General features: G+C 37.6%; 1 protein-coding gene and 1 pseudogene across 7 annotated transcripts in view; both read left to right on the forward strand.

Moving 5' to 3' along the window:
- Positions 1-27,708, forward strand: part of EVI5 (ecotropic viral integration site 5) — a 277,111-nt gene that overhangs the window by 69,882 nt on the left and 179,521 nt on the right. For all 7 annotated transcript variants that reach the window (XM_015144879.3, XM_077953006.1, XM_077953009.1 and 4 more), the window contains exons 3-9: positions 14,657-14,846; positions 15,781-16,005; positions 17,172-17,246; positions 21,429-21,554; positions 23,977-24,120; positions 25,049-25,138; positions 25,542-25,639. In XM_015144879.3, coding sequence (XP_015000365.1) covers positions 14,657-14,846; positions 15,781-16,005; positions 17,172-17,246; positions 21,429-21,554; positions 23,977-24,120; positions 25,049-25,138; positions 25,542-25,639 — 948 coding nt within the window. The remainder of the gene's footprint in view (positions 1-14,656; positions 14,847-15,780; positions 16,006-17,171; positions 17,247-21,428; positions 21,555-23,976; positions 24,121-25,048; positions 25,139-25,541; positions 25,640-27,708) is intronic.
- Positions 18,467-18,586, forward strand: LOC114674747 (U4 spliceosomal RNA; annotated as a pseudogene).

Raw genomic sequence — 27,708 nt, forward strand, 5'->3', positions numbered from 1 at the left:
ATTTCATTATGTACCCAGTAGTCATTCAGGAGCAGGTTGTTCAGTTTCCGTGTAGTTGTGCAGTTTTGAGTGAGTTTCTGAATCCTGAGTTCTAATTTGATTGCACTATGGTCTGAGAGACAGTTTGTTGTGATTTCTGTTCTTTTACATTTGCTGAAGAGTGCTTTACTTCCAACTATGTGGTCAGTTTTGGAGTAAGTGCCATGTGGTGCTGAGAAGAATGTATATTCTGTTCATTTGGGGTGGAGAGTTCTGTAGATGTCTATTAGGTCTGCTTGGTGCAGAGCTGAGTTCAATTCCTGGATATCCTTGTTAACTTTCTATCTCGTTGATCTGTCTAATGTTGACAGTGGGGTGTTAAAGTCTACCATTATTATTGTGTGGGAGTCTAAGTCTCTTTATAGGTCTCTCCAGACTTGCTTTATGAATCTGGGTGCTCCTGTATTGGGTGCATATGTATTTAGTATAGTTAACTCTTCTTGTTGAATTGATCCCTTTACCATTATGTAATGGCCTTCTTTGTCTCTTTTGATCTTTGTTGGTTTAAAATCTGTTTTATCAGAGACTAGGATTGCAACCCCTGCTTTTTTTTGCTTTCAATTTGCTTGGTAGATCTTCCTCCATCCCTTTATTTTGAGCCTGTGTGCGTCTTTGCACGTGAGATGGGTCTCCTAAATAGAGCACACTGATGGAAACTCCTTTATCTAATTTGCCAGTCTGTGTCTTTTAACTGGGGTATTTAGCTCATTTACATTTAAGGTTAATATTGTTATGTATGAATTTGATCCTGTCATTATGATGTTAACTGGTTATTTTGCCCATTAATTGATTCAGTTTCTTCATAGCATTGATAGTCTTTACAATTTGGCATGTTTTTGCAGTGGCTGGTACCGGTTGTTCCTTTCCATGTTTAGTGCTCCTTCAGGAGCTCTTTTAAGGCAGGCCTGGTGGTGACAAAATCTCTCAGTGTTTGCTTGTCTGTAAAGGATTTTAGTTCTCCGTCACTTATGCAGCTTAGTTTGGCTGGAAATGAAATTCTGGGTTGAAAATTCTTTTCTTTAAGAATGCTGAATATTGGCCCCCACTCTTTCTGGCTTGTAGAGTTTCTGTCGAGAGATCCGCTGTTAGTCTGATGGGCTTCCCTTTGTGGATAACCCGACCTTTCTCTTTGGCTGCCCTTAACAATTTTTCCTTCGTTTCAACCTTGGTGAATCTGACAATTATGTGTCTTGGGGTTGCTCTTCTTGAGGTGTGTCTTTGTGGTGTTCTCTGTATTTCCTGAATTTGAATGTTGGCCTGCCTTGCTAGGTTGGGGAAGTTCTCCTGGATAATATCCTGAAGAGTGTTTTCCAACTTGGTTTCATTCTCCCCATCACTTTCAGGTATACCAATAAAATACAGAGTTGGTCTTTTCACTTAGTCCCATATTTCTTGGTGGCTTTGTTCATTTCTTTTTACTCTTTTTTTCTCTAAACTTCTCATCGCTTTATTTCATTAATTTGATGTTCAATCACTGATACCTTTCTTCCACTTGATTATAGGCTATTGAATGAAGCTTGTGCATGGATCACGTAGTTCTCATGCCATGGTTTTCAGCTCCATCAGGTCTTTTAAGGTCTTCTCTACACTGTTTATTCTAGTTAGCCATTCATCTAATCTTTTTTCAAGGTTTTTAGCTTCCTGGTGATGGGTTCAAACATCCTTCTTTAGCTCGGAGAAGTTTGTTATTACTGACCTTCTGAAGCCTATTTCTATTAGCTCCTCAAAGTCATTCTCCATCCAGCTTTGTTCTGTTGCTGACGAGGAGCTGTGATACTTTGGAGGAAAAGAGGCGCTCTGGCTATTAGAATTTTAAGCTTTTCTGCTCTGGTTTCTCCCCATCTTTGTGGTTTTATCGACCGTTGGTCTTTGATGCTGGTGACCTACAGATGGGGTTTTGGTGTGGATGTCTTTTTGTTGATGTTGATGCTATTCCTTTCTGTTAGTTTTCCTTCTAACAGTCAGATCCCTCAGCTGCAGGTCTGTTGGAGTTTGCTGGAGGTCCACTCCAGACCCTGTTTGCCTGCATATCACCAGTGGAGGCTGCAGAACAGCAAATATTGCTGCCTAATCCTTCCTCTGGAAGCTCTGTCCCAGAGGGGCACCTGCCTGTATGAGGTTTCAGTCAGCCCCTACTGGGAGGTTTCTGCAAGTTAGGCTACATGGGGATCAGGGACCCACCTGAGGAGGCAGTCTGTCTGTTCTCAGAGCTCAAACACTGTGCTGGGAGAACCACTGCTCTATTCAGAGCTGTCAGACAGGGACATTTAAGTCTGTGGAAGTTTCTGCTGCCTTTTGTTCAGTTATGCCCTGCCGCCCAGTTTGAGCTTCCTGGAAGCTTTGTTTACCTACTCAAGCCTCAGCAATGGTGGACGCCCCTCCGCCTGCCAGGCTGCTGCCTCGCAGTTCAATCTCAGACTGCTGTGCTAGCAGTGAGCAAAGCTCCAGGGGCATGGGACCTACTGATCCAGGCGCAAGATATAATTTGGTGTGCTGTTTGCTAAGACTGTTGGAAAAGCACAGTATTTAAGCGGTAGTGTCCCGTTTTTCCAGGTATAGTCTGTCATGGTTTTCCTTGGCTAGGAAAGGGAAATCCCCCGACACCTTGCTCTTCCGGGTGAGGCGATTCACCCCCCTGCTTCGGCTCGCCCTGTGTGGGCTGCACCCACTGTCCAACCAGTCCCAGTGAGGTGAACCAGGTACCTCAGTTGGAAATGCAGAAATCACCCATCTTCTGCGTCAATCACGCTGGGAGCTGCAGACCGGAGCTGTTCCTATTCAGCCATCTTGGAACGCACCTCCTTATTTGAGTTGTTGAAAGATGTTCAGAAAAGAGATTTTGACAAGAACTTGAAGAAATAAAAGGAGCAGAAGTTTAAGTCACTCTTTATTCTCGTGTGGAAGTACTAAAATATTTGAACTTTGGGTTCGAATTTTGAGTCATGTGTGTGTATTTTAAAAAATCATTAAAACTGTTAGGGTGCAGTGGCTCATGCCTGTAATCCCAGCACTTTGGGAGGCTGAGGCGGGTGGATCACGTGAGGTCAGGAGTTCGAGACCAGCCCTGACCAATATGGTGAAACCCCGTCTCTACTAAAAATACAAAAAGTTAGCTGGAGGTGGTGTCGTGCGCCTGTAGTCCCAGCCACTTGGGAGACTGAGACAGGAGAATTATTTGAACCTGGGAGGCGGAGGTTGCAGTGAGCCGAGATCGTGCCACTGCACTCCAGCCTGGGCGACAGAATGAGACTCCATCTCCAAAAAAAAGGGGAAAAAAATCATTAAAACTCAGAATCCATGGGAAGGATTTGTATGTAGAGAATGAGTCTTGTTTTCCCGTAGGAGAACAATCCTGGTGAAAAAACATCTCTCTGACTTTAGTAAAAAAAAAAAAAATTACAGGCTCATGCCTGTAATCCCAGGATTTTGAGAGTCCGAGGCGTGAAAATTGCATGAGGCCAAGAGTTCAAGACCAGCCTGGGCAACGTTTCAAGACCCCGTCAGTACAAAAAAGAAAGGAATTAGCTGGGTGTGATGGCATGTTCCTGTAGTTGTAGCTGCCCAGGAGACTGAGGCAGAAGTATTGCTGTAACCCAGAAATTCAAGGTTGCAATAAGCTCTGATCACATTACTGCACCCCAGCCTGGGTGACAGAGCAAGACCCTCTCTTTGAAAAATAAGATTAAATAAAGTAAAATGACAAACACTAAGCTTTAGTGCTCTTCTTCCTGTTCTGTCCTATCACCCCACCAACTAGTAAGTCTGGGGAAAAATTGTAAGAATAATAATTTAAATTCTCTCTACATCTGTGGTTTATAATGTAGGTATGTAAGTTATATATCTAAAGTAAAAATTATAAGATACGACTTACACTTTGTAGCATAATAAAGTAGATGTTTATTCTTCCCTTCCCCAAATGTAGATGATTCTCTGGTTGTGTTAACTGTCTTTGATTCAGAAAGTGTAAAAATAGCAACATTTGAGAAAATTAAAATTTAAGGAACATGAAAATATCAAATTCTATAAAGAAATTTTTTTCTTTTTATAGTTTTACTGCAGCTGTTACTTTTTAAAAATAAGTGCATGTGGCAATCCCAGAAAGATGTGAAGAAATGGTTTAATGTAATGTCAAAGATCTATTTGATGAAAGTTAATAATTGATAGCTTTAAAGTTGAAATCAGATAGTTTTTTTTTTCCCTTGTGTGTTAAATGTGCTTTTCTTTTTTCATTTTAAAAACACAAAGGCTTTGGCAGAGATGAATTTATGGAGGTAAGTCTCAAGTATAATAGGATTGCATTTTAATTAAGGAGGGGAATGTTGCTAATTTAAATTTTGAATGAGCCATTATTTGCATGGTTTAAAACTTAGGCATTGCAGCCATATTTGTTCCCTTTTATATTCTGTTATTTGGAATCATATTTTGCTTTTTAGCGTATTTTGGGGACTGAGATATGAGAATGAAGAAAAAGAAAGGGTTTATTGATTTATGAGACAGGGTCTCACTCTGTCACCCAGGCTGGAATGCAGTGGTGCAATCTCGGCTCACTGGAACCTCTGCCTCCTTGGTTCAAGCGATTCTCTGACCCCAGCCTCCCAAGTAGCTGGGTTCACAGGCGCACGCCACTGTGCCTGGCTAATTTTTGTATTTTTTGGTAGAGATGGGGTTTCACCATGTTAGCCAGGCTGGTCTCAAACTCCTGACCTCGAGTGATTGGCCCACTTCAGCCTCCCATAGTGTTGAGATTACAGATGTGAGTCACTGCGCCTAGCCAGAAAGGGTTCTTTTTAAAGTAATAAATGTATTTTCTGATTTAAAAAAAATACAGTAAACAGGAATCTTTGAAAACTTAATTTATATATCGTTATATCCTACCAAAATCTAGATCTGTATTGTCTAGTATGGTAGCCGGTAACCATATGTGGCAATTGAGTACCCAAAATCTGACTGGTTTGACTTGTGATATGCTATAAGAGTAAAATATGTACTAGATTTTAAAACTTGATTTGAAAAAGAGACTGTCTTAGTAATTGAAAAAAAATTTGTTTACCTGTTGAAGTGACATTTCAACTGTATTTGATAAAATAAACTATTAAAATTAATTTCAGGCTGGGCCTGGTGGATTACTCCTGTAATGGTAGCACTTTGGGAGGCCTAGGTGGGAGGATTGCTTAAGCCCAGGAGTTCGAGACCAGGCTCTCAAGACACCATCTCTATTTAAGATATATATATATATATTTTTTTCATCTTTTTCTAAAAGCTTTTAATTGTAGTGACTAGAACATTTAGCATTTCATAAGTGGACTGCATTGTATTTCTTTTGGACAGGCTGATCTAGATGACCTAATGTCCATCTTATATTTATAATTTTACCATCATAGCATTACCTCAGTTTTCCTGAGGATATTCTCCATAAAACATCCAGCAATACCAAGGAAGTGAAGGGCTTGCAAGCAAAATAGGTATTTTCAAGTCTCTATTTAAAAATTCATGATTTTTAATCATAGGAAAGGTCTTTAGATCTTTATTTGAAGTCTTTATTCTTGTTATTTTCATTGAGGATTGTTTTAAAATTTTTATCAGTTGTCTGATTTCCTAAAGAATTTGATGATATAATTAATTAAACAATTTATTATACTACCTTTTCTGTGGCAACTAGCTTAGCCTAAGATAGTCTCTTGAAAGTAAGAAATCTTAAAAGTGAAGTCTGCTAGGCTTGTCTGTCTGGAATGTCTGTATAAAGTAATTTCCATACTCTTAGTTTCTGATCATAATATTTGGGAGGTGCCTATAAACCTTCTCCAAGCCCTGATCTTAAACACAGAAAAAAAAAGAAATCTCTATTTTTCAGAACTAGAGAAATCCCTGTCATTTAGGTATCTTTCTTCTGTGTTGTCTCTGAGTTGTTTCCTGTCATAATTCCTTGTGTCTTCTCCAAATTCTCTCCTTGTTACAGTATTTCTATTGCTGTGAGACATGAATTTGTGCTTGATTTTGTTGATGTGAAAGGATGTGATTCCTCTCTGGGTTAGGCATGTAGTTTTGCTATGGTCTATTTGTTACCCTCTAAAATTCATGTGTTGAAATCTAATCCCAAAGGTGATGGTATTAATATGTTGGACCTCTGGGAGTCTGTAATCCTCATAAATGGGATTAGTGCCATTATAGGAGGCTTGAGGGAGTCCTTTTGCCCATTCTACCATGTGAGGGCCCATAAAAGCCTCCATCTGTGAGGAATGGGTCCTTACCTTATGCCAGACTTGCTGATGCCTTGATCTTGGGCTTCCTACCCTCCAGAACTGTGAGCAATAAATTTCTGTTGTTTAAAAATTACCCAGTCCAAGATATTTTGTTATAGAAGCTCAAATGGACTAAAAGAAGTTTTTTGTTACTCATTTTCCATTCTTTTACCTGGCAAGTTGCTGCACATTCATGTCCTGTTTCTCTGGTGTTGCATTACAAAGAGATGTTTGAAATTACAAACATTTGTGTTTGAAAAGTTGCCTCCTCCATAATAAGTCTCTCTGCCTTTTTTTTTTTTTGAAACAGGGTCTTGCTTTGTCACATATACTAGAGTGCAGTGGTGTGATCATGGCTCACTGAAGCCTTGACCTCCTGGGCTCAAGCAGTCCTTCCACTTCAGCCTTCCGAGTAGCTGGGACTATAGGCGCGCTCCACCACACCTGGCATATATATATATATATATATTTTTTTTTTGGTAGAGATGAGGTTTCGCTGTGTTGCCCAGGCTGGTCTCAAACTCCTGGGCTCAAGTGATCCACCTGCCTCAGCATCCCAAAGTGCTGGGATTATAGGTGTGAGCCACCTTTCCCAGCATCTCTGTGCTTTTAAGTGCCAGTGTGTTTAGCTTCCCAGGTGTTTGTATCATACAGCATTTTTCTTCCTTAGATCCTTTCTTAGTTCCTTATAAATTATCTTAGCAGTTGATAAATTACCAACTGGCATGTTGACCAGTTGCTGTTGTATCCTGCTTTCTGAGTTCTGGTATCCATAGGAAAACTTTAAGCTGAGTACAGTAGGATATTCAAAAAGTTTAATATCAACTGTTTTCAGATAATTACCAGATTTTTGTTTGTAGCGTTCACCTTGCTTATGAACTTCAGATTTGTCTTTTCAACTGCTGTGCTTATTTTCTACATGGATTTTCTCCCAAGTACTTCAAACTCCCAATACTCAAAAGAGAATGCATTCTTTTCCCTTTCCTCCTTTGTATTTTCAAATCATAGTATTACAGATAAGCTTTTTGGGGGGGCTGTTTATCATCTGCATGCTGCCATACACAAGCTATTCTTTTTTCTTATATGGCCATCATGAAGTGTATACTCTGTCATTTTCCTTACATTGGTGACATCTTGGTAAGGAGTTTTGATTCTCAGAAGCAAAGATATGGTGAAGTTCATCTGTGTAAGATAAGACCGAGACTGTTCTCTGTGCTGGAATATTTTCTCGTTCTCAGCTTGTTCCCCAGTCCCACCCATTAGGGAACTGGAAATGCCTTCTCCCTACAAAGTTTACCAAACTTCTGGAAGCAACCACTCCTTGACTCTCCATCTTTAATACTCTTTGTAGTCCAGATGGTATATTGGCACCCCTGCCCGCCCCGTCTCACTAATGTGTGACTGTAGCCATTTTGAATGGCTGCCCTTGGATCTGGAGCTACTCTTAAGAGAAACTTGTAGTGACCCAGTTAGGAGACAGGATTGTGTGTTCCCTTGTTGACAGAAAAACAACCTCTTATGTCCTAGTCTGTCATTCTGGGAGAATGAATGAATTTAGGCCTGTGAATTACTTACTGTATAAAAGTGGCATATAAGAAATGGCCAGGAGGCTACACAAACCTACAGGGACACCTTAGATTACAATGTACAATATTCCTGCTTGGATAGTATTCTTTTTAATCTGTGATAGTCAGCATTCTTGTGTTAGAAGGAGATTATGATGGGATGGAATGGGAAGTGAGGTGAATTATTCCCCCACTGTCCCCCCTGCTTTTTTTTTCGAGACAGGATCTCACTGTGTCACCCTGGCTAGAGTGCAGTGGTGCAGTGCGATCATGGCACACTGCAGCCTCAACTTCCCAGGCTCAGGCGATTCTTCCACCACAGCCCCCCAGTATCTGGGACTACAGGTGTGCACTACCACACCTGGCAATTTTTTTGTATTTTTTAGTAGAGATGGGGTTTCTCCATATTGCCCAGTTTGATCTCAAATTCCTGGACTCAAGCAATCCATCTGCCTTGGCCTCCTTTTTTTTTTTTTTTTTTTGCTTTGCAATAAATCCATGTAAGGCAGTGCACCCATGTGATCTGGGAAGAGGAAAATATGTGAAAAAGTTTTAGATATACTTCTCACTAGCCCACAAACCTATGAGTAATGCTGTATTACCATTTTCCCAGCTGCCAAGCTCAAGGCTTTGTAAATTGTTGACTTTCAGGCAGTGCCCCCCTCCCCTACCACGTCAGAATATCTTAATTATACTGAAAGTAGGTGGAAACCTGTTTAAAAGCCGTCTTGAGTTGTTCATCATCACATTTAGCAATAAGTAATAAAAATGCTTGATTCTAACTACATAGTCTATAAAGTTTACGTGTTCTTGAGGAACATGTAATTTATTTTTCTACATGCTGTAGAAAAATACATGCTATAGTTCACTGGGGGGAGACTTCATAGTATCAATTCAAGTATTACTACTTCTGCAAAATGTTCCGACTCTCTCACAGAAAAGGGCTTCTTCATTATAAAAATTCTAAAGTTTTTCTCTAGAGAATTTTAAAATTTTCTGGAATGACCAGGAAATTGGAAAAGGCAAATATGGAGTAATATTTATATCTTTCTTTATTTATAAAATATACCCAAAATAATCTTTTACAAAAGTAATAGTTATGGTTTAAAAAGTTCAGAAGAGCTTACAATAATAAAATGCAGTCGTTTCTCACTGAAGTTTTACTATCCCTAGTGCCATTAAGTAGATAATATTTTTTACAAATATTGATGAAGTGATTAAAAATTGATGAATATTATATGCAGAGAAATGTGTAGTTCTTTTTTTTTTTTTGAGATGGAGTCTTGCTGTGTTGCCCAGGCTGGAGTGCAATGGTGCAATCTCCGCTGCCTCCCAGGTTCAAGCGATTCTCCTGCCTCAGCTTCCTGAGTAGCTGCTGGGATTACAGGCATGTGCCAGCACGCCCGGCTAATTTTTGTATTTTTAGTAGCGACGGGGTTTCACAATGCTGGCCAAGCTGGTCTCGAACTCCCAACCTCTGGCAATCCGCCCGCCTCAGCCTCCCAAAGTGCTGGGATTACAGGTGTGAGCCACCATGCCTGGCCGAAATGTGTAGTTCTTTTTTTTTTTTTTTTTTTTTTTTTTTTTGAGACGGAGTCTCGCTCTGTCGCCCGGGCTGGAGTGCAGTGGCCGGATCTCAGCTCACTGCAAGCTCCGCCTCCCGGGTTTACGCCATTCTCCTGCCTCAGCCTCCCAAATAACTGGGACTACAGGCGCCCGCCATCTCGCCCGGCTAGTTTTTTGTATTTTTTAGTAGAGACGGGGTTTCACCGTGTTCGCCAGGATGGTCTCGATCTTCTGACCTCGTGATCCACCCGTCTCGGCCTCCCAAAGTGCTGGGATTACAGGCTTGAGCCACCGCGCCCGGCCAATGTGTAGTTCTTAAGTGTAGAGTTTGAGTTTCAAAAAATGTATATACCTATGTATAACCCACATACCTATTAAGACTTAGAAAGTTTCTGTTATATTAGAAAATGTCCATCGTCTCAGAAAATTCCTTTGTGTCCTTTCTAGCAACCCCACCCTCTGTCAAAACTTCTCTTCTACCTGTTCTTTTTTGTATAATGGCTTTTTTTTTTTTTTTTTTTTTTGAGACAGAGTCTCGCTCTGTCGTCCAGGCTGGAGTGCAGTGGCCAGATCTCAGCTCACTGCAAGCTCCGCCTCCCGGGTTCACGCCATTCTCCTGCCTCAGCCTCCCGAGTAGCTGGGACTACAGGCGCCCGCCAACTCGCCCGGCTAGTTTTTTGTATTTTTTAGTAGAGACGGGGTTTCACCGTGTTAGCCAGGATAGTCTCGATCTCCTGACTTCGTGATCCACCCGTCTCGGCCTCCCAAAGTGCTGGGATTACAGGCTTGAGCCACCGCGCCCGGCCTGTATAATGGCTTTATTCAGATATTTATATACCATATATTTAATTCACCCACTTAAAGTGTAAAGTTCAGTTGTGTTTTGTGTACTCACAGAGTTGTGCAATTCTCAACACAATCAATTTTAGAATTTTTTCATCACTCCAAGAAGAAACTCGGCCGGGCGCGGTGGCTCAAGCCTGTAATCCCAGCACTTTGGGAGGCCGAGACGGGCGGATCACGAGGTCAGGAGATCGAGACCATCCTGGCTAACACGGTGAAACCCCGTCTCTACTAAAAAATACAAAAAACTAGCCGGGTGAGGTGGCGGGCGCCTGTAGTCCCAGCTACTCGGGAGGCTGAGGCAGGAGAATGGCGTGAACCCGGGAGGCGGAGCTTGCAGTGAGCTGAGATCCGGCCACAGCACTCCAGCCTGGGTGACAGAGCGAGACTCCGTCTCAAAAAAAAAAAAAAAAAAAAAAAAGAAAAAAAAAAAAAGAAGAAGAAACTGCACACTCATTAGCAGTCCATGTTTCCCTGACTACCTTCACCCTTACTACAGCCCTCAGCAGCTGCTAATCTCCATTTTTTTTCTTCTAGATATTTCATATAAATGTATTCATGGAATATGAATGGAATATTCCATGAATATTCATGGAATATGCCCTTTTGTGACTGGCTTCATTAACTTAGCATAATGTTTTCAAGGTTCATTGATGTCATAGTGTGTATCAGAATATAATTCCTTCTCGTGGCTGGTATTCCATTGTTTAGGTATACCATATGTTTTTTATCCATTCATCAGTTGATGGACATTTGGATTTTTTTTTGATATCATGAATCATGTTTCTGTGAATGTTTGTATATAAGTTTTTGATGGATATAAATTTTCATTTCTCTTGAATATATACCTAAGAGTGGAATTGCTGAGTCATGGTAATTGTGTGCTTATCATTTGAGGAACTGCCAGGCTGAAGTGCTTGTACCATTTTACATTCCCACAAGTAGTGTATGAGAGTTCCATTGTCTCCATATTCTCACAAACACTTACTGTTATTTGTCATCTTGATTGTAACTATCTTAATGGTTGTAAAGTATCTCATTGTGTTTTCAATTTGCTTTTTCCTGATGACTAGTGACATTGAACATCTTCTTATTTATTGGCCATTTTCTTTGGAAAAATGTTTATTCAGATCTTTTGTCCATTTTAAAATCATGTTATTATTGATTTGTAAGGATTTGTAAACGTTCTTTATGTATTCTAGATACAAGTCCCTTATGATTTGCAAATATTTTCTCCCATTCTGTAAATTGTCTTTCTACTTTCTTGGTGGTAGCCAATAAAGTGCAAAATGTTTTAATTTTGATGAATTCCAGTGTATCTGTTTTTTCTTTTGTCACTTGTGCTTTTGGTCATATTTAAGGCTTTACCTAACTCAAAAGTCATGAAGATTTATTCCTGTATTTTCTTCTATATTATGCTCGTTCTTAAACTTTATATAGATGGAATCATATCGTCTGTACTCTTTTGCACCTGGCTTCTTTCATTCTACCTAACATCTGTAAGATTCATCCATGTTGATGCACGTATCAGCAGTTTATTTCTTTTTATTGCTGAGTAGTATCACACGGAATGAATGTGCCACAGTTTGATCACTTATTTTTCTGAACATTTGGATTGTTTCTGATTTGGGGCTATTGTGAATAAAGCTGCTATGAACTTTCAGCTTTGTACATATGTTTTCATTTTAGTGCTGGACCATATGGAAATGTATTTTAACTGTATGAGGAATTATCAAGCAGTTCTCAAATGTGTTATACGATTTTATACTTTTAATATTGATAGAATTGCTTCCGTCCTGGCCAACATTTGGTATGGTCAGTCTTTAGAATTGTAGCCATTCTAATATGTATATAGTTTGGTTTTAATTTGCATTTCCCTTGGTGACTAAAGATGTTAACATTTTTCAAGTACTTATTGGCTATTTGATTATCTTGTTTAGAAAGTATCGGTTTACATCTCTTACTCATTTTTTGAAGTGTGGTGTTTGGTTTCTTTAAGACTGGTTCATATATTCATATGCTATCTTTTGTCAGATTCCTGTATTTAGACTTCTTTTTTTTTTTTTGTCTTAGTCTCTGGTCTGGCTTGCCTTTTCATTTTTTAAAATAGTATCTTTTGAGGAGCACAGCTCTTTAATTTTGGTGAAGTCCAGTTTTTAAATCAATTTTTTCTTTTGTAGTTACTGTTTCCTTATGTCCTGCAAACAAATTTTTGCCTACCCCAAAGGTTGTGTGAATAGGTTTTCCTATATTTTGTTTTTAGGAGTTTTATAGTTTTGTTATATTTGGGCTTATCTATTTTAAATCATTTTTACATATGAAATAAGATAAAGCAGAGACAGTATCTTTAAATAGTGTAATGTCTTGAGATATTTTATTTGTAAACGTTCCACACAGCTTTGTATAATTGGATGTGCTATTTCAGTGTTCTTAGAGAGTTAACTGCTTAATCTTCTCTAACTCATGAATGCTATGAATTCACTTGATATTCATGCCTGTCCTAGAACCTGTATTAATAACTCAGCAATCCAAGACTTTTTGACTCTCTAAAAGCCTTCTATATAGGTGCTGCTTCATCTATACTTGGATTACAGCTCGAACTTAGGTTTAACTTAGGAAAACCATTATTTTCTTTGAACTGCATATCTCTGTTGATAGTGATGCAGTTTAATTGAGACGTAGCAAGCAGTCAGTAAATAAGTGAAGCAGATAACTAAGATTCAGGTTATTTCAGTAAAATTTGTTTCTCTATTGCATTTACAATTCTTAGGGTTTAGAATCATGTGGAAAATTACCTATGTAAACTAATTTTTCCATAAGATATATTATGGACTTAGTGAAATAATATGTATTTTAAAACAGTATTTAAAGTAAAACATCATCATTAATTCTTTTTTCGTCTTTTTCTTTTCCTCAGAGACCTCGTTCTGAATTCTTTTTTTCAAGTAAAATTATTTATAGTAATTAGTTCATGCTCACTTTGGCTGTTTGGTATGTTTTTATGTTTTTAGCAGTATTTGGGAAATTTTATTTTAATTATTGTTGCCATGAAAAGATATTAAAATTTCCCTCAATAAGGATAGAGTTTGTTTGTTCAGTTTATACTATTGTGTTATTTAATATGACATACCTGGAATTTGGAATTTTAAAATTTGGACTTAGGATTTTATTTCATTTTGATAGTTAATATGCTTTGCATTGAGCTAAATGTTCTAAGGGGTATAAAGATGAGTAGCATATAAATCTGGCTCTCAAAGGGTGGTTCTATAATCTGTTAAATAGGATTTGACCTCTATATGTTTATTTTCTTTCTCAGCTTTTGTATTTTATGAATTAGTATTGTGAGCATTTGTTGTACCCAAAGCAGGTGACTTTTCCTGAAGAATTACTGGAAGTGAGTAGTAGCTGTGTTAAATAGAGCCACATTTTCCACCTTCCTTTTAGCTGGTGCATATGTGAAAGAAATAAAAGACTTAATGTAGTGATTAGTCATGGATTGGATCTTGGAAATTATCTTAACCCATCTTTGAACAGATAAGGAGGAGGCCTAACATGGGGTTGCAAGCTCAAAAGTCAACAGGGATCTTATGAGTGAGGAGGTCCCAGTTTAACAGTGTAAGCCTAGTAATAAATAGCAGCGTTAGCTGGCCTGAGTTTTAGGGGAAACTGTAGGGATTATGGAAAGTGAGCAGATTAAAGTCCTTCTGCATTTGAAGGAAGAAGCTCCCATGCAGCTATATCCTGTTTTTACTGTGCAGAAATATGGACCGGTTTTGCCTTATCTTTTTATTTTTCAAGATAATCTAGAATTATAAAGTATAAATGCATATAAACAAATATGTGAAATCCTCCAATTTTAATATATTAGTAATAGCTCAGTTTTTATACAAACACTGCATGGGCTAAATAAATGCTTTTTGGGCAGATTGGTTATGCATGTGTGAAGAGAAATGAAAAAAGAAAAGTGATTTGGTTAATTTTGGGGGCTCTGCCTTACTTTTAAACCTTAGACACATTGTAAACATTTTAGGATTAGTTATTTCATAGATTTGTTATACCTCTTCCAAGTATCTTTTTTCCTGAAGCCTACCCAAATACTTTTCTCATCAGATTTCCCCTAATTTGAATTTTTAATGGAGATGAAGGGAAATTATAATGGGGCTAGTAGCTCAAAAAGTTGTAACATAATTTGCTTTTTCAAATTTTCAAACTACTATGATAGGTGAAAAAAATATAGCGGTAATTTTATTGATGCTGACCAAAATTTATTTAAATTACGTATATTATTAAAACTATATTTTAAAACAGTGGTTAAATTGCAGTAATAAAGCTCTAAGTATCATCACTGCCTCTTCTAATATCACTGTCAGATTAGATCTTGAACAGTTTTTAATTATGTTTTAGATTGTTAGAAACGGATAGTAAGTCTTTAAGATCTGTAAATGGGTCAAGAAGAAACAGTGGCTCTTCTCTTGTGTCGAGTTCTTCAGCCTCTAGCAACCTCAGTCACCTTGAAGAAGATTCTTGGATTCTTTGGGGAAGAATTGTTAATGAATGGGAAGATGTACGCAAAAAGAAGGAAAAGCAAGTTAAGGTATTCATGTTCTTTGTTGAAGTTCTTATTCTAAAGTGCGTCAGACATAACTTAATAGAGGGTTAGAAACCCCCACCCCCCCAAATATAACTTCCAAGCTATGTATTAAAGAGGTCCGCTTTATTTGTTTTCACTTACTTGTACCCCTGGAAGTTTTAATTTGTAGACATCAGTTGTTACAGAGGTCCTGATAATGTAGAAATATATAACTGAAAATTATTTTATTTACTTATTATTTTATAGAGACTCACTTTGTTACTCAGGCTGGAGTGCAGTGGTGCAATCATAGCTCGCTATAACCTCGAATTTCTGGGCTCAAGCGGTTCTCCTGCCTCAGGCTCCTGAGTAGCTATGACTACTGGTGTGTGTCACCACACCTGCATAATTTTTTATTTTCACTTTTTTGTAGAGATAGGATCTTGCTTTGTTGCCCAGGCTGATCTCAAACTCCTGGCCTCAAGCAGTCTTCCTGCCTTGGCCTCCCCAAGTGTTGTGAGCTACCGCACCTGGCCCGAAAATTGTTTTAGAAGTTAAATTCTCTCATTTTATCGATTCAGAAATGAAGTTGTGACATACTGCATTCTTGATAACAGTATTTTACTTTTTTTTTTTTTTTTTTTTGCCTTCAACAGCCCTTTGAGTGATGGGTACTGTACTGTCATTCATAGCTCTGCAGGTTTCAAGTCCATTACCTTAAGAGGCCACACACTGAGGTGAACTGACCATTATTAATCCCCTGACCAGAACAGGATACACCCAGGGCCCAATCTTACCCTTGACTTACAGGGTTCCCTAGTCTTCTTATAAAGCTAGCTTTGTGAGTCAAAAATTTAATGAAGTCTACCGCTTCATTCCAACCCCCTAATAAGTCTTCCTTGGCTTGCAAGATAGGAGACTTAAATAATTCATTATTATAATTTTATTTTATTTTTAGGAACTTGTTCGTAAAGGGATACCCCATCACTTTAGAGCAATAGTTTGGCAACTTTTATGCAGTGCACAAAGTATGCCAATTAAGGATCAGTATTCAGAACTCCTGAAAATGACCTCGCCTTGTGAAAAATTGATCCGAAGGGACATTGCTAGAACTTATCCTGAACACAACTTTTTTAAGGAAAAAGATAGCCTTGGACAGGAGGTTTTATTTAATGTAATGAAGGTAAGTTTTATTTATTCATTTTTGAAATGAAATTAATTCCTGGAAGGTTGAAATTATACATTTTTCACGATGAGGCATGACCTCTCACCGCAATAATCAGTTGCTTTAGCAATGAAATTGGTTTTAGCATTATTTTTGCATTAATTCTGATGCTACATTACTGTCTAGTGTAGAGAACTTGTTAGAACATTTACTACATTATTCAGCATTAGTTGATGGAAATGGATTAGCTTAATCAATCACATACCATAGAGGGATCCTCATAAAAATGGATAATTCACCATCTGTAAAGTTCAAAACCTGGGATGTGGGTTTCTCCTATCATCTCTGCATTCCTACAGTTAGCAAATTTTTCTGCTTGCTATGACCAGCATTGTTAAGAGCACTTAGCCCTTGAAAGGTGTACCATTGACATTTTTTCTTCAATATTACCATTTCTCTTCCCACAGTTACTTTTTATTTCAGCTACCTCTGTGAAATACTGATTTCTTGTTAAATCATTTCAATTTTGCCAATCCTTTGCTTTAAACCTAGTCTAGTTTTATCTACATCAATATAAATTTTACTTGATTTTTTTTTTGAGATGGAATTTCACTCTTGTTGCCCAGGCTGGAGTGCAGTGGTGCGATCTCAGCTTACTGCAACCTCTGCCTCCCAGGTTCAAGCGGTTCTCCTGCCTCAGCCTCCCTAGTAGCTGGGATTACATGCGCCTGCCACTACACCCAGCTAAATTTTACTTTTAGTAGAGATAGGGTTTCACTATGTTGGCAGGCTGGTCTCGAACTCCTGACCTCAGGTGATCCACCTGCCTCCGCCTCCCAAAGTGCTAGGATTACAGGCATGAGCCACCATGCCTGGCTCAATTTTACTTGATGTTTAAGCCCTGTTACAAATTCCTGTATTTTATTTTATTTTATTTTATTTTATTTTATTTTATGTCTTTAGGAGCTACCAAGTTTGGATTGGGAAATTGTCAAAATAAAAATTTCATGTAATAAAACATTTGCTTTTTAAATATGTATAGGGTAACATCTATAACAAGCAAGCAAGAGCTTTTCTCAAAAATAAATGGTCTTTTAATCTGCCTGTCTTGCCAATTTTAGGTTTTTTGGAGAAGGAAGGTATAACTTACCATGTATTTTGAACAACTTTTTTTTACTTTTTAGGCTTATTCTTTAGTAGATCGTGAGGTTGGTTACTGTCAAGGAAGTGCTTTTATAGTTGGATTGTTGCTTATGCAGGTAAGTTAATATAAGTATTAAATGTCCAATGAAATTCTTTATTAAAGTTGGATTGGAGAGTTTAAAAAACATCTTTGTTTTTATTAAATATAAGTGGATATGGGTATTTTTTCCTAGGCATAATTTGAATACAAATATTTAGTTTGCATTTTAAAAGATTAAACGTGTTAAAATAACATACAATAATATCTTACCACCAAATGAAATTTCAACTTAATGATGTATACATTTTTACTACAATATTCTACTAAAGCTTGTATCTACAGTAGTTTAAAATCTTATTTGTTAACATTTAATGAAGAGTAATCTTTTTCTAACCAAGGAGGGAATAATTAAAGTGTTGGTAAGAAAATCTTGTTTATATTGTAGAATATCTTTAGAGATTTGTAGAGAATTTAATTTATCATGGAGCTAAAAGCTCATTATGCATACCTCACTGTATGCTCTAAAATAGTGGTACTCAGCCACTTTTACTCCATAAGGATATAACTTTGTTATTGAGTAATTGTGCAGTGGGTTTGGGTGGGATGTTTTCAGAATTCAGGGGTAGGATAATCATAGCTTTGAAGGGAAATGGCATATAGTATTATCTCTTCAACTTTGTTGAAATGTTAAGTCCGTGTTAGTCTTTATTTAGTCTCAGATTTTAGTCCTGAAAAGGAATCATGGAGATACTTGGTTTGAGTCATATAGGGTGGTTTTGCAACTCAGTTCTGCACATGCTGTATGAATTTAGGCTAGATTATTTAACCTCTCTCTGAGCCTTAATAAGATAACACTATCTACTTTCAGATTAGTTGTGAGGGTTATTTGAGGTAATGTATGTGGAAGCCTAGCATGGTGTTTGGCCCATAGGAGATAGGCAGTGAAAGTTCAGTGATTTACCCAAGATCATGCATCCTGGTAGATAAAAGCAAAGCAGGAATCACAAACCGTTTCCTGATGCTTTGCTTCAGTTTCCCAACTGCTTTGAGTTTTAAAGCTCTGTTGCTGTCAGGAGTATACACACCCCTCTTTTCTGAGTAGAATAAACCTGATGTCAGAGACACTGGTTAATAATAAAAATAATTTTTACTCTGTGTTATAGCATATGTAAGAACACATAAGAAGTGCTCCCAGTGGTTATTGATTTCTAAGTGGAATTAGGTTATAAATAATACAGTGCAAAACTAGGTTTGTTAATGTTGAGGTATAGTTGTTTAACAAAATTACGATTTTCCAGCTTTGCGCAGTGACAATATCGTAGCCAATGAGGTTTATCCGAGGCACAATTATTGCTAATTGAAATTACGATTTTCCTACTTTGATTGTTTAGTACTGGTAGATCCTTCATTATTGAACTCAGACATCCTTATTATCAGTCTAGTGATTTTTGCTGCTGTTCTGTTCCTTTTATTTTCCTGTTAGCTCCACAATGACCTTTTAGTAGTCATTTCTTTTGGGCATCTAAAGAGCAGTTTTTCTCTGCTTGAGGTCTGGATCTCTGAACAGCTGACCTAGCTCTCTAGGAATCCTGTGGGTCCTGTGAATCCTCAAGGAATCATGGTTTCCTTCAAGACAGGGCAAGCAGTGGTGGTAGAAATACTAACTTCAATAAGTATTATTACCACCATTGGAGTAATAAATAATATTTTGGTGATTGATCTACTTAGCTCTTGTCAGTGGCAGCAATATATTAACACAACAGTAGTCACTTATGACCCAGGGCCATAAGGTAGAAAAGCTCCTCTTTTTGTTTCTGAAGTTTATGCTCACATCTTATGGTATATTGTTCTCCCATAACTTCAGTTTAGAAATGTAACTCAGAGTCTGATAAAATTTGCAAAGTTAGTACATATTGTATCAAAATGGTTAAAAGTGTTGGATATGTATGTTTTGTGTATATCTCACTCCTATAAAATTAGGTATATTGTCTGCATTAGACCTTTGCAAAAGACATGGATTCTTATCAGCTCAGAGTCACAGAGAAAGTATGTAGCAGCACATTGCTCTAGGACTCAAGCATCTTGATTTCTTTCTAATGGAAAGGAATGACTATAAAACAACTTGGTATATGCCACTCCATGTCACATTTTTTCATTTTGTCGCCATGGTTTCAATTTTTTTGAGAAGGACCTAGTGATACTTTTTCTGTCTCCTTTTCCTCTTTTTCCAAATTACCTCAACTTAGTTTTTAAAATGTTGCCATTAAAAAAATTCTCCTCTATTTCCCATATTAATGCTATTGCAAAGAGGAGAGGGAATGAAACTTGTTTTGATATGTTCAGAAGAGAAGAAATTGTTGTAAGACAAAAAGGGAAATTATAATTACATACTCCATAATGACATTTTGGTCAACAGTGGAATGCATGTATGATGGTGCGCTCCTAAGATTATAAACCCTATTTTTACTTTGCTTTTTCAATGTTTAGATATACAAATATGTGCCATCATGTTACAGTGGCGTACAGTATTCAGTACAGTAACATACTGTACAGGTTTGTAGCCTAGGAGCAATAGGCTATATAGCATATAGCCTAGGTGTATAGTAAGCTATATGATGTAGGTTTGTGTAGGTGCACTCTATGATGTTCGTACAATGATTAAATCGTGTGAGGACATATACCTCGGTAATCTCTGTCCCCTTCCAGTGCTGTGGGAGAGAAAAGAGAACACAACTACCTTAGGAGAGAGCCAGGTTTCAGTGTTGAAATATTCTTAAGGGAAATCCAGATTTCAGCTAAAGAAAGAGAGCAACATTTAGAAAAGAGATTGAGGATATAGGTAGACTATTGTGTTCATGGTAGGATATGGGTTCCAGAAAATGCTGTGGAAAAGATTTAGGAAAGATTGGAAATGGGGTCAGATTAGGGGAGCAGTAAAATCATGTAGGATGAGAGTCCTGGGATTTGGGGCTTCTCGTAGTGACTGACATAATTCAGTGGGACTGTGGAGCTTGATATAATTAATAGAGATAACCTCCAAAGTAGAATTGTGGCCATGTGTGTTGAGAGGAAAGAAGAAGTGCAGGTTTTGCCAAGAGTAACTCTTGGCTCCTGTCCGTGGCTGTGTCAAGGCCAGGGAAAGTGTCTTGTTATTAGCAGCAGTCTTCAGCAAGAAGAAGGCCTGGAGATCTTTTGGGATGTTCTCTTTTGAAACACACTGGTATAATGGGAATGAATGAGAATTAGCAAATTTTATTATTTTGAGAAAGATGGCTTAACACTTTGGGTAGTTACTTGCCTAAGTATTCTGAATATCTTTGTAGCTCTTTACAGAGCTTTCATATTGATTATCTTATTTGATATGATTTCCTGGTGATTTACACATAAAATGTGAAATTGGTAACTTTAAACCCCAATTTCAGATAATATGAAAACATAATTAACATGTCCTTTTGATACTTGCACCATGTCATATGACTTTTTGCTCAGAATCCTCAAAAAACCTTCTCTCTCGCTTAAGGTAAAAGTCAAAATCCTTACCATGGCCTCTACAGCCCTCTGCATTTTGGTTCCCTGTTATTTCTCCTCCATGACGTAAGCTTCACTCATAGTATTCTAATTTAGTAGTTCTCTATTTGCTGTTTCTTGAGCATGCCAAGTGTGATTCCATTTTAGGACCTTTGTACTCTTTGGTCTTCTGGAACTGTTCTTTCCTCAAATGCTCCCTTGCTTTCTTCAGGATTCTGCTCAACTGTTACCGTATCAGGGGACCTTTCCTGATCTACATCAATAGCCGTGTGTCTCCCCAGCATTCCCTGTTACCCTACATTGTTTTATTTCTGTAGCATCTGTCACCATCTGCCATACATATTAGTTGATTTATTCCATGTCTTGTCTGCCTCCCTCCATTAGAAAGTTCAGATTCCTTGAGAATAGAGATTGTGTTTATTTTGTTCACTGCTGTATACCCAGAGAGAGAAAAGTATCTGGCTATAAATCAGTATTTGTTGGTTGAATTAATGAATGAGGCAAGTTGAGACAGTTGGTTTCAGAGATTGTAAGATTTGTTTAACTTCTCGTTCTTGGTGATGGAATGGGAGACTAGAACTTTCTGATTCTTAGCTAATTGCTCTTAGCATTGCAGCACACAGCCACTCAAAGAGTGCTTATGGTTGGCTGGGTACTTAGTTTAAATATCATTGGTTTATTTGTGTATCATAGAACATTAACCTATGTTGTTTTTTTCCTTCCGATGTAGATGCCAGAAGAAGAAGCTTTCTGTGTATTTGTTAAATTAATGCAAGATTATAGACTTCGTGAACTTTTTAAACCAAGTATGGCAGAATTGGGCCTTTGTATGTACCAGTTTGAATGTATGATACAGGTAAAAGTGCAGTGTTGATAAAAAGGCATATTGCTGTTGTATTTTTTATATCTTGTTCTGAGTGCCAACTGATCAAATTTAATGTTAAAAGCGTTAAAGCACTTGAATGTGTAAGTGTTTTAATTACATGATTTTTTTTTTGGTTGGTTTATGTATGATTTGACCCTTCACATTAGGTAGATCACAGTCTAGAACTTGACTCCAGTTTTCGTATTCAATCCTTAAGCATTTCTGCCAAATGTACTATACACCCCTTACGTAAGCACATGAATTTCCTTATTATATCCTATTATTGTTACATGGTCTAAGCTCTCTTACAGGAGCTTTATGATATTATCACACTGACATCAGTCCCCTTATTTTGAGACTCTATCTCTTTGAGTCCTCTCCTCTGCTTTTTTACTTTTATTTTATTTTTATTTTTTACTAGCCCGTACTTTTTTTTCCTGTAATGTTTTCTTTTTATGTTGCTAGTTTAAGACTCAAGTTATCTAGTGACTGAATGAAGGTGGAGAGAATAGGAGCAGAATCAAAATCAAGGGAAAAACACCTTTGAAGTATTTTACCTTTCTGGATTTAATTTTTATATTTTGTATATTTAAGTTTGCTATAATGTAAATATTTTCACTTATTTAAATTTCAATTTCAATTAAATGAGCAGAATTTAAGAAAATAGGCTAATGAATCAGCTGGCATGGGAGCCATTTTTATTAGTTTCCTGTCTCCTGGCAGCCTTATAAACTCCAATTTTTTCTATCTATGGTGGGAGCAAGGGGATATGTAAAATGTTCTTACATTTTATTTTTTATTTATTCATTTATTTATTTTTGAGATGGAGTCTCGCTTTGTGGCCCAGGCTGGAGTGCAGTAGCGCAATCTCGGTTCACTGCAAGCTCTGCCCCCTGGGTTCATACCATTCTCCTGCCTCAGCTTCTCGAGTAGCTGGGACTGCAGGTGCCCACCACCACAACCGGCTAATTTTTTGTATTTTTAGTACAGACGGGGTTTCACCGTGTTAGCCAGGATAGTCTCGATCTCCTGACCTCCTGATCCACCCACTTTGGCCTCCCAAAGTGTTGGGATTACAGGCGTGAGCCACTGCTGTGCCCAGCTGATTTTTTAATTGACATACAATAGTTGTACATTATGGAGTACATATTTTTTGTTTCTATATATTTTAAAGAAAAAGCCAGAATAGGTCTTGAGATGAATTTTTTTTTTTTTTTCTGAGACAGAGTCTAGCTCTGTCGCCCAAACTGAAGTACAATGACACACAATCATGGTTCACTGCCTCCTTGACCTCCTGGGCTCAAGCCATCCTCCTACCTCAGCCTTCTGTGTAACTGAAACTACAGGTGTATACCACTGCAACTGAATAGTTTTTTATTTATTTTTATTTTTTATTTTTAAATTTTTTGTAGAGACAGGGTTTCACTATGTTGTCCAGGTTGGTGTTGAACTCCTGGGCTCAAGTGGTCTTCCTATCTAAGCCTCCCAAAGTGCTGGGATTACAGGCATGAGCCGCTGTGGCTGGACTTGAGATTATTCTTAATTAATTCTTTTCTGAAATAGTAAGCTTGTTTTTAGCAGCCTTAAACTCTCTTAATGTTATATTTTTCAATTAATGTGTAATTTATGGCTGGATGCAGTGGCCCATGCCTCTAATCCCAGCACTTTAGGAGGCTGAGGTGGACAGATCACTTGAGCCTAGGAGTTTGAGACCAGCCTGGGCAACATGGCAAAACCTTGTCTCTGCTAAAAATAAAAAAAATTAGCTGGGTATGGTGGTGTGCACCTGTAGTCCCAACTGCCTGGGAGGCTGAGATGAGAGGATTGCTTCAGCTTGGGAGGCAGAGGTTGCAGTGAGCCAAGATGACACCACTGTACCCTAGCCTGAGTGACAGAGTGAGACCCTGTCTCAAAAAAAAAAAAAAAAAGAAAGTCTTATTTATGTTTTGAATTACTAGACTTGCTGAAACATCTGTATTTTGAGTATTTTTCCTATTCTTTAGGAAGGTAAGAATGATCAATGGTAGATAGTGCCTGAAAGTATTTTAACATGACATTTCTTTTCTTTTTAAACGTCTTTTTGAAATATTATAGTTGATGGAAAAGTATAGAAAATATCAGTCACTCTTGTATCCACCAACAGGATTAAACAAATACAAAACTTTTATTGGTTTCTTTTTATTAATAAATTAAATGTTATACTCAAAATTCCAACTTCGCATTCTTTTCCCCTTGTTTCTTTCCTAGATACTAGCCACTGTCCCAAATGTTTCAAATTCTATGTCTTACGTTTTCCATATGATGCTTGATTTAATCTTTGTGTTTGGTATAGGCTGATCTAGTATAAATATAATGATCTAATTTGAAATACTCAGTTTTACTGTGTTATAACTAACTGTTTTCTTCTCTTTAGGAGCATCTTCCAGAGCTCTTTGTACATTTTCAATCTCAGAGTTTTCATACCTCAATGTATGCATCATCCTGGTTTCTGACTATCTTTCTTACAACTTTTCCACTACCAATTGCAACAAGGATATTTGATATCTTTATGTCTGAGGTAAGCTAATGGGCAGACAAAGAGCAGGAGCTGAGCAAAGGGGTCACTGAGTTAGTGAGAGCAGGGCAATGAGGAGAGCAATGAAGGAAAGCCATGTGTCCCATGCAAAACTGCTTACATGGATAATCCCATTTAAACCTTGTAATAACCCTATCAGGTAGATACTGTTTTTATTCCATTTGTTAGATGATAGATGAGGAAGTTGAGACTTAGAGAAAGGTTAAGTAGCGTGTCTGTGGACACACAATACATAAGTGGTGTTGTAACAAGGATTCAAACATAGGCAGTTTGGAGCCTACACTGTTAACCATACCTCTTTATCACCTCCTAACTAATACAGTGAAAGTTTGTGAGAGGTAAAATATTTGTCTTACAGTTAAAATTGTTGCAATGCATCTGTCATCCAAAGAGTAAGAAGTAATAAGCATGTTTCTTCTATTCTCTGAACACATTGCAGGTTATTGTCCTTTTGTCAGTAGTACATAGAGGTAATCCTTTATTTTCTAGTCTGTGAACTCAGTGTTGCTATTAATTACATCTTGGGAAAATCAATTTGTATTACCTATCTAAATTAGTTCAGATCACAGTTGGCCACCTGTGATTCATGTCCCAATCAGATGGACAGATTTTTGTGCCAAATCTGTCCTTCCACACCTGTTTTTTATAAAGTTTTCCTAGAACACAACCCTGCCCATTTATTTATGTGTTGTGTATGTCTGCTTTGGGGTTGTAGTGACAGAGCTGAGTAATTTTGACAGATAGTATAGCCCATCAAATCTAAAATATTTGCTTTCTGACTCTTGACAGAAAATGTTTACCAGCCTCTAGTTTAGATCCCTAAATGCTTACCTTAGTATTATTTCAAATGACTTGTTTTTGTTGATGGAAGAGTAAGATAAATTTAGATTTATTTAATTTGTTTCCTCAGGGTTTAGAAATAGTGTTTCGTGTAGGATTAGCACTTCTTCAGATGAATCAGGCAGAACTGATGCAACTTGACATGGAAGGGATGTTACAGGTAAGTTCATAATTCCTTTTTTTGTTGTTGTTGTTTTTGAGACAGGGTTTCACTCTGTTGCCCAGGCTGGAGTGCAGTGGCATGATCTCGGCTCACTGCAACCTCCACCTCCCAGGTTCAAGTGATCCTTCCCCCGCCTCAGCCTCCTATGTAGCTGGAATTACAAGCGTGCACCACTACACCCGGCTAAGTTTTGTATTTTTAGTAGAAACAGGGTTTCACCACGTTGGCCAGGCTGGTCTTGAACTCCTGACCTGAAGTGATCCACCTGCCTCAGCCTCCCAAAGTGCTTCGATTACAAGCATGAGCCACCATGCCCAGCCCATAATTTCTTGAATGTCTTTGGATTTCACTATTAACAGCACTTAAGTCATTCTTATATTTTTCTTTTATTGTATCTTAGCACTTTCAAAAGGTCATTCCACATCAGTTTGACGGTGTCCCAGACAAGCTAATCCAAGCAGCTTACCAAGTCAAATACAACTCAAAGAAAATGAAAAAGTAAGTATTTTATATTTTTGTTGGAAATTCAGTGGAAGTTGCAAAACATTCTAGTGATACAGTTTTCCTCCTTAGGTTATAGAACTGTTTTATTTTTTTTGGTGGTATTAGTTTCATTATAACATAAAGCTAATATTAGAATATACTGCTTTTAATAGTGGTGCGTGGGACTAGCATGTACTACCTTTAAAACTTTCCTCCTTTTACCTGTTGACTAGAATTAGGAGCCTGGAATGGATATACATATATGAGGATGCTGTTATTTTGAAACCACTTTTCTGGTGTGGTCCCATTCATTGACATTCTTTTCCTCTTAGTTTGACCCCAGAGTGTCACTTAAGTTCAAAATTAGCATAACCAGCAAGATAGACATGAGGTATGGATTGAGAACTTAAAAATTTATTTATTTATTTTAGAGACAGGCTTTTGCTCTGTCACCCATGCTGGAGTACAGTGGTGTGATCATGGCTGCTCACTGTAGCCTTGAAATCCTGGGTTCAGGTGGTCCTCCCACATCAGCTTCCTAAGTACGGGAAGTACCCTGTCTCTACTAAAGTACAGGTGTACTACAGGTGCACACCACCATGCCTGGCTAATTTAAAAAATATTTTTGTAGAGACAGAGTCTCACTGTGTTGCCCAGGCTGGTCTCGAACCCCTGGGCTCAAGTAATCCTCCCATCTCAACCTCCTAAAATGTGGGGATTACAGATGTTAGCCGCTGCACCTGTTCAAATTTTATTTATTGTGCTACTTTCTAATGAAGCTTTTTTTGGTATGCATGTCCTAAAAGTTCAAAATAAACAGTCTTGGCTCATTAGTTTTATTTTTGAAACAGATTAAGTGTATTAATTAAAATAATAGCCATGATTTCTCTAGCTTCCAGCACTTAATTCTTAACCTGTGGTCATGTACTTTCTATGGCATAAAATGCTTTGAAATGAAAACAATACTGTATGCTAGCAGTTAGCAGTTTCTTTTCTGCTGCAATATGAAATTACATTAACATGTACAACATACTACTCCCATGGATATTCCTACTCCACAAAGTATATTTAAATATGAGTGAGAATTTTGTTATTAAAATTAGTTAGCTTTTCCATGCACAAATGATGTGTAGTCCCAGCTACTCGGGAGGCTGAAGCAGGAGGATTGCTTGAGCTCAGGAGTTCACAATCAGCCTAGGTAACATAGTGATACCTTATCTCTTTAAAAAAAATTAAAAAGTTAGCTCTAATTGACAAAAGCAAGCTGAGCCAATTTTTTAGCTTCAACTTTTATTATTAATAAGTTGCTTGTGATGTTTTAAATAAGCACCATCATGTTGATACATTTTAAATAACTACCATCATGTGGAGACATCATATAGACCAAAAAGCTGCTGTGCCTTGTAACTGATAAAAATGAATTACCTCAATTTTTGTCACGTGGTAAAACCACATTGAACTCACACTAGCCAGGCAGAGAATTTATTTTACTTTAGAAGTCTGATAGAGAATGAGGTTCCTTAACCTTCTTGGTAACTAATTCTCCTTGTATAGATCTTGTCATATGTACAATCCATTTCTGAAATTTCAATTAATCCTGTTTACTTACCAGATTTCTGGCCTCCTAGTTCTTTCACTACCTTATTCATGCTCTCCCCATTCTGCTTTATCAAGATCTCTAGATTGAGGTGTAAAAGCCTTCTTCTGATATGAACAACTGTACTTCCTCTGCCCTTTTGTTTCCTGTATTCATGTAGCCAATTGTTGTTGCATAGTTACTGAGATTGCTGACAGTAAATTATGTTTCCAGTGGCCTTCCATGTGTGTTTATATTGGCTTTGATTAATTATCTGATTCCTCACAGTGGTTACTTCAAACCTTACCATTCTTCCCAAACTCCCATCCCCTTTTTGCCATACTTAACTCTCACCAGATTACCTTATTCCTAATTCAGCAATCATTTTCAAACTTCCTAAACTTGCTGTCTTCCAGCTTGTAGACTTAGCTATGTTCTTTTTATTCTCCTTGTAGAATACAGTATTTTTTTCCTTTATAATGCTAATTCAGAATACATGATGTTACTC

This window comes from Macaca mulatta, chromosome 1 (genome assembly GCF_049350105.2).
Source record: "Macaca mulatta isolate MMU2019108-1 chromosome 1, T2T-MMU8v2.0, whole genome shotgun sequence".
NCBI classification, from domain to species: domain Eukaryota; kingdom Metazoa; phylum Chordata; class Mammalia; order Primates; family Cercopithecidae; genus Macaca; species Macaca mulatta.